This window comes from Budorcas taxicolor, unplaced genomic scaffold (assembly GCF_023091745.1).
Source record: "Budorcas taxicolor isolate Tak-1 unplaced genomic scaffold, Takin1.1 scaffold485, whole genome shotgun sequence".
NCBI lineage: Eukaryota > Metazoa > Chordata > Mammalia > Artiodactyla > Bovidae > Budorcas > Budorcas taxicolor.
In genome coordinates, this window is record NW_026292576.1 from 1 (window position 1) to 6,575 (window position 6,575).

At 66.0% G+C, this 6,575-nt stretch overlaps 1 protein-coding gene across 1 annotated transcript; it reads left to right on the forward strand.

Annotated features, from left to right (window-relative positions):
* Positions 1-66: 66 nt before the first annotated feature.
* LOC128071404 (basic proline-rich protein-like) lies at positions 67-6,342 on the forward strand (the record flags this gene model as incomplete). The annotated part of the gene is made up of 4 exons (XM_052664281.1): positions 67-1,348; positions 2,338-2,549; positions 2,670-3,637; positions 6,279-6,342. Coding segments are annotated over 4 exons (2,526 nt in total), but the record flags the coding sequence as incomplete, so codon positions are not given.
* Positions 6,343-6,575: the final 233 nt, after the last annotated feature.

The following is a 6,575-nucleotide window of genomic DNA, read 5'->3' on the forward strand; positions in this document are numbered from 1 at the left end:
GAGGGGCCGGCAAGCACGCACGGCGGGGGCCGCGGGACAGGGACGCGGGCGCCGTCCGGGGACCAGAGGAAAGAGACCGGGCACGCGGCCGGGCCCCCAGGAACACCAGCGCGGGATCCCACCGCCACCCGCACGCGAGGGCGGTCCCGCGACGCCCGGGGCGCCGGCCGGCCCCGGCCATCCCCGGAGCGTGGCCCACGACCCGGCCCCGCCGCCAGGGCCGGCGAGCCGTCCACCCGTCTTCCGCCATCCATCCGCGACAGGTCCGTCTTCCGTCTGAGTCTGAACCCCGAGGCGCGACACCCCGGGCACAACGCTCTCGAGCGAGGCGGCCCGGACCGTGACCGCACGCCGCCACCAGCTGCGGCTCAGGGGGCGGGGGCGGGCGCGACGGGCTCCCCCTCACCACCAGCCGCGGGGCCGGAGAAGCCGAGGCCGACCGGGCGTCGCGCCCCGACCCGGCCCCCCTTCCCCCAGGGCTCACACCACGGGGGGGCCGGCCGCACGCACACGGCCCCCCACCTGCCGGACGCCCGGCGGGGCCCAGCGGGACCCTCCCCCGACTCGGAGGGGGGAGGCGCGGGCCGCGGTAGGCAACGAGCGGCACACGGCCCCACCGCGGGGCCGGCGCACCCAACTCCCTCCCCTCCCACGGAGGGCGGGGGAGTTCTGCTCTGCCCACGTGCTCTGGCAGTCGCCACGGTGGCCACTGCGCACTCGGGAGGGGCAGCGGCTGGGGGGTCCGGTACCCCAAGGCTCCCTCTCGGATCGCTAGAGAAGGCGTTCTCACCGAGGGCGCGCCGTCCCTCACCCGGACCGTGTCGCCTTCGGGCCCACGGAGGCGCTCCCACCAGCCACCAGTCCTCAGCTGGGCGGGAGGGGTCTGCGGTACAGGGAAGCGGACCACCGCGCAGGAGCGTGTGCGCGGTCAGGGCCAGAGCAGAGCCCGCGTCCCGCCCCCTGCGAGGCCTCATCCGCCAAGGAAGGCCTCCACGACGAGGGGAACAGGCACGCCTCTCCCTACCGCCTCGACCCCCCGTCCCCCGAAGAGAGCCACTCAACGGGACACACACGCCACCGTGGCGCGGACCCGAGGGGGACACCGGGTTAAGGGAAACGACACCACCACTCGGCCTCAGGCACCTGAGGGACGACCTGGAGCGCTCCAGGGGCACCACCGAGGGTCACGCGAGGCACGCTCACACACCCGCGTGGGGTGCGCAGCGTGGCGGCGGCGGCACAGCCCTCCCCGCCACAGGGAGGGCCGCTCGCCGGGCACACGCCGAGAAGGCGAAGCGAGAGCAATCTGCGGTGTCAGAAGACCAACGGCCCCCACTGACGCCCCGAGGCAAAGGACAGGAGACCGAAGATCAGGGCCAGAGGCCACACCCAACCCCTGCCTTCCTCCTCACCCTCCCTGATGGGCAGCGGGGGGGGGGGGTGGGGGGGGAGAAGACAAGCGAGGGGCCCCGCGGACAGACCGAGAAGAGCGGACGCGCTCACTGGGAACGCCCGTCCCTCGTCTGGCACGGCTTAGGCTCGGCCCGGGAGAACACGACCACACCACATCGATCCATTGAGCCAAGGTGGAGCGGGGGGAGGCACGGTGAGGACAGTCACCAGAGGGGCCCGCTTTCAGCCTCGCCGGCAACCTCCGTCCCCCCCCCACCTCGCCTCAGGCGAGAGCAGCCGACGACCCCGAGAGGAGAACGCCTGACACGTGGCACGGAGCCCACAGGGCGGGGGTCGTCCCAGCCGCCACCAGGTGCCCACAGCGGGGGTGAGGGACGCCCAGGGTAGAAGACCCACGCGCCGCGCCACCCCGCCCCGCCACCCTCGGGTCGCCCAGAGACCGGAGGTGGCACCAAGGGTCGGGTCAGCCAGACGACACCACACAGGAGCCGGCGCACAGGCCCAGGCGGGCGGCTCCAGCGGCAAGGGCCGAACCGGGCACCAGCTGGCGGCCCAGAAACCCAGAGCCCCGCGTGCGTCCAGAGACCCACAGTCCTCGGTGGCAGACACCAAAGGAGACCGTGTCAGCACTTACCTGGTGGCAAAAAAGGCCTATTAAGGGCGACGAAATGACACCAGCCGACAGCGGAGCCCATCTACGACTCGCAGAGAGGGCCCCCGGAACCTTGTCCCGGCCACCTGTCCCCAACGCTGCCCCATAAACACCAGGCCCCGAGCTCTCTTGGGGGCGGGGGGGGTCATCTGGTCGACCGGGAGGGGGGAGGGGGCGCGTGGTGGCCAAAGCGGGGCCGCGGACACCAAGGTGGGGGGGGGGGGGAGGGGAGCTGGCCGAGGACGCCCTCCCCGCTCCGTCCACCCGGGTAGGGGTACCGGTCCGTCCGAGTCTCCGAACGGGGATTTGGCTTCGATGTGCCAAAGGAAAACAGAAGACAGAACCGTCAGCGAGGCGCTTCCCACGAGACGAGCGGGCCCCGACCAGGGACCGCGCCCGGGGCCCAGACCGTCCCAGACGGGGCATCCAGGACGGCCCGAGCCGGTCCCCACCTCCCGACTGGGATTCAGAGAGTCGGAGAGGGGTGAGCCAAAGTCGCGTCCGACGACCGAGACCCACGAGGGCACGCTGAAGGGTCGAGCGCGCCCTCCCCGGCCACCCGCGGAAGCAGGGTCCGGTCCATCCACGTCTCCGGACCCGTCAGGACTTTGACAGAGAAAAAGCACGTGTGCCGGGAGACGCCTCGGGCGACCGGACCCCACGGGGGGGACCGCACACGCGCCTCCCCCGGTCAACCCTCGGGTCCCCGCCTCCGGAGTGCGACGCGGAAAACACCCCGGGCAGAAGGGACCCGAGGGCCCGGACCCAGGCGCGCCCTCCGGCGACCTCCAAGCCACCGTCTGGGCCGGTCCCCACCTCCGGAGCGGGGCCGAGGGCGAAGCACACGCTCCTGAGGGCGGCCCAGGAGGAGTCCGGACCGCCGAGCCCGAGTCCAGGCGCTCCGGGCAGGGAAGACCCTCTCCCCGCCCACCGCGGCGGCCCGGCCCAGGCAGGGTCCGGGCGGTCCGTCTCCGCGGCCGCAGGGGCACGGGGGCACGGGGAGATGCTGGTCGACCCGGTCAGGCCGCCCCGCAAGCCGGCTCCGGTGCGCCGCGACGGTCACCCTCCTCGGAAACCTAGAGAACCAATCTCCGGCGACAGCGGGACTGTCCCCAGGCCTCGGCGCCACCGGGACTGTCGCCGCCAGCGTCGCCGGTGTCTGAGAGCTCTGCCTCGGGCCCAGAGGCTGAGTCACAATCCTCCTGAAAGGCCTCGCCGAAGCTCCAGAGGGGAGGGACAATATCCAAGCGGCCGCCAGGTGGCTCCCGACAAGCGACTCGAACGTCCCGAGGACGTGTCGCTGTCGCCGGCCGCCGGGGACGCCACCGCGCCGGCCGCCCAGACGCCCGAGCTCGGCCCGGAGCCTCCGCCGCCGAGCGACGCGACGCGACGCGACCCCGGCCGCAGAGGAAGGGAGAGACGCTGGGAAGGGTCTCCTCAGGAGGCTGCCACGGAGGAGACTCACTCCCCCACGCGATTCCGGGGTGCTGGGGGGGACATTCCACGGAGACGCCGGCGGGCGGTGGGGGCTCGGCGGAGAGAGGGGCACCAGCGGCATCGCAGACTCCCCCGGCCCCCCTCCCCCGCAAGAGAGAGAGAGGGAGGGAGGGAGGGAGGGAGGGAGGGAGGGGCCGGCAAAGCGAAACCAGGCGAGCGCTGCTCGGAGAACAAAGCAGGACTTTGGAAAGCAGACACAGACACGCAAGCCCAGGAGCAACAAAGAAAAAGGAGGAGACACACTCGGAACCCCCAACAAGAGAAGACACAACTCAACCTGGGTAGAGACCGCGACAGAGTCCGAAGACCACACACCCGAGCACGCGCCGGTGGGTGGGGAAAGTGCCCTTGAGGTCAGGAGAACATGGATTTCCAAAGAACTGAACTGGCCACAAACACCAGAATGGCAGGCGGGCGGGAGGGCGGGCGGGAGGTCTGGGGTGGCAGGGCTGCAGGAGTGGGGGTTGGGAGGGGCGGGGGTGGGGGGTGGGGGGTGGGGCTGGGGGGCGTGGAGCTGAGGAGGACCGGACCGAGTCAATAGGGATCCACTAAATAAACCCCGTGTTCCAGGACAACAGCCAGTTACATGAATCAATAACTTTTTGAAGTAGATCAGAAAGGAAATGAAACAAAACCACCAGGCAGCAAAGTCAAGTCATAGAACTGCTCCGGCTGCTGAAAAGTCAGAGAGAGGGGGAGGGGGAGGGGGAGGGGGAGGGTGAGGGGAGGGGGAGGGGGAGGGGGAGGGGAGGGGAGGGGAGGGGAGGGGAGGGGAGGGGAGGGGGAGGGGGGCGAGAGAGCGAGAACGCATGCACATGTGCCTAGACGCGTGTCCATATGTATACGCACGCGTATTCGCGTCTATATATACGCGCACACATGGGTATCAACAAACACGTTCGAAGGGCATGCTCACATACACGCATGTGTCTGTGTGCGCACGTGGATGCCTAGGCGTCTCTACTGTGCGTGTATGCTTGCGTGTCTACACGTAGACACAGGCATATATACACAGACGTACACGGATACACACAGGCACGAATACACACGCTCACATGTGCAGAGACGTCGGTATCCATAGACACATACATACAAAGAAAGGCGGACGTGTCAACACATACAGATGCACACGTGTGTGTACGTGTGATGTAGACACACAGGTGTGGGTGCACGTATATGCGTACACGTCCGTGCATGCTTCCCTAGACGCATCTCTCCGCGTGTGTGTATGCACACATGCATACGCACATACGGACACATCCATAGACGTCTACGTCTCGCGTACAGAGGTCCGCACAGACGTGCGAGTGTCTATGTGTCGATATACACACAGGTCTGTAGAAGTAGACATGCGTGCACGTACGCACGTACAGGTGCACGGGTGCGTCTAGAGTGCCTATACGCAGATGCATGGGCATAGATGCGCACACACGTCAACGCATATGCGAACGTGCGTGTGTATACACACACGTCCCTAGAAGTCCGTGTCCATGTGCCTCTGTGCACAGATACCCACGTGTCTGTGTAGATGTGTACGTGCGCGCGTGTGAGTATCTATAGGTGTATCTATGTACATATGGATACTCACAGACACACACGGACGGAAACACACATCCGTGTGTGTGTGTGTGTGTGTGTGTGTGTGTGTGTGTGTGTGTGTGGTATATACGGGGAAAGCGCAAGCATATTGCAAAAGGGGCTTTTCTGTCCACAACGGATCAAGGCGTCAGACAACTCAGCCTCCCAAAGGGAAACGACCCCCGATGAGCGAAGTGGGCAGGCAGGCAGGGGGCCCGAGCAGACACCTTCCTTCCAAAGAAAGGGAGAACAGACAGACACCCAGAAGCACAAGGTAGAAAACACATCAGCGGCAGGGCTGGGCTGGGCCGGGCTGGGCTGGGCTGGGGCTGCCGGGGGTGGGGGCGGGCTCACGGAAGCATCCCGGGGCGTCTGTCTGGACAATGATCCTTCTCATTCGGAGGGGAAAGGCCCAGGAGCTGGAATCGCAATCGCGACAGCAAGTTCGACACATCAGAAGACAGTGGCTCCTGATCGATCGAACGCGTCTTTGCTGCCGCTGAGGAACATGTGGGCGGACTCGGAGAGATCACATCTCATCCCCTGGGGCCTCCCAGAGAGAGAAACCACATCCCTAGGGAAAAGAGTCCTGCGATTCCCTCGGAACACTCCACCAAAGAGTCCCCCTTCGACCCAACCCAGCCACTCCACGGAGTGCCCACGGAGGGGACAAAGAAGATACGGACGTGTGTATGTGTGGGATCGACCCCCATACCTAGGTAGACATCCGTACACACAGAAGGAGAGAGCTCTCTGTCTGTGTGCCTACGCCTGTGTCTATTCACTCACACACACACACACACACACACACACACACACACACACACACACACACACACACACAGAGGAATGGGACTCAACCACCAGAAGGGAATGAAATCTCACAGTCTGCAGGAACTTGGAGAGACCTTTAGAGGGGATTATGCTCCACGAAATACCTCAGAGCCGTCGTTTCCACGCAGCACCTACCAAACGATGCACCGTGAACACAACAGAACCAAAGAGAAACAGGCTCCTAAGATACCACCACGGAACACGTGAGGGGTGGCCGGAGGAAGGAGCGGGGGACACGGTGGCGGGGGGTGGGGTGGGGGAGAGAATGAGGGAGACGGATGACGCGGCGCCACCTTCCCCTCAGGAAAGCCGTGAGTCGCGGGCACGCCATGACCCCGGATGTCATCTGCCGTGACGCCCAGTGGTGACGGACGGTCCCTCACTAGATGTATCCTGGTGATCGCTGTGTCACGCGCTACACTCGAAACCGTCGTCGGTACAGCTGAAAAGGAACGGGGGAACAAAACACGAAGGGGGAAGAAAAAAAAAAAAAAGGAAAGGAAGCAGGACGGGAGGAAGGAAAGAAGGCGAAAGAAAACGTTGGCAGTCAGTCAGAGGTCCATTTGAGAAGAGTGGGACTCGCGTGTGTGTGTGTGGAGGG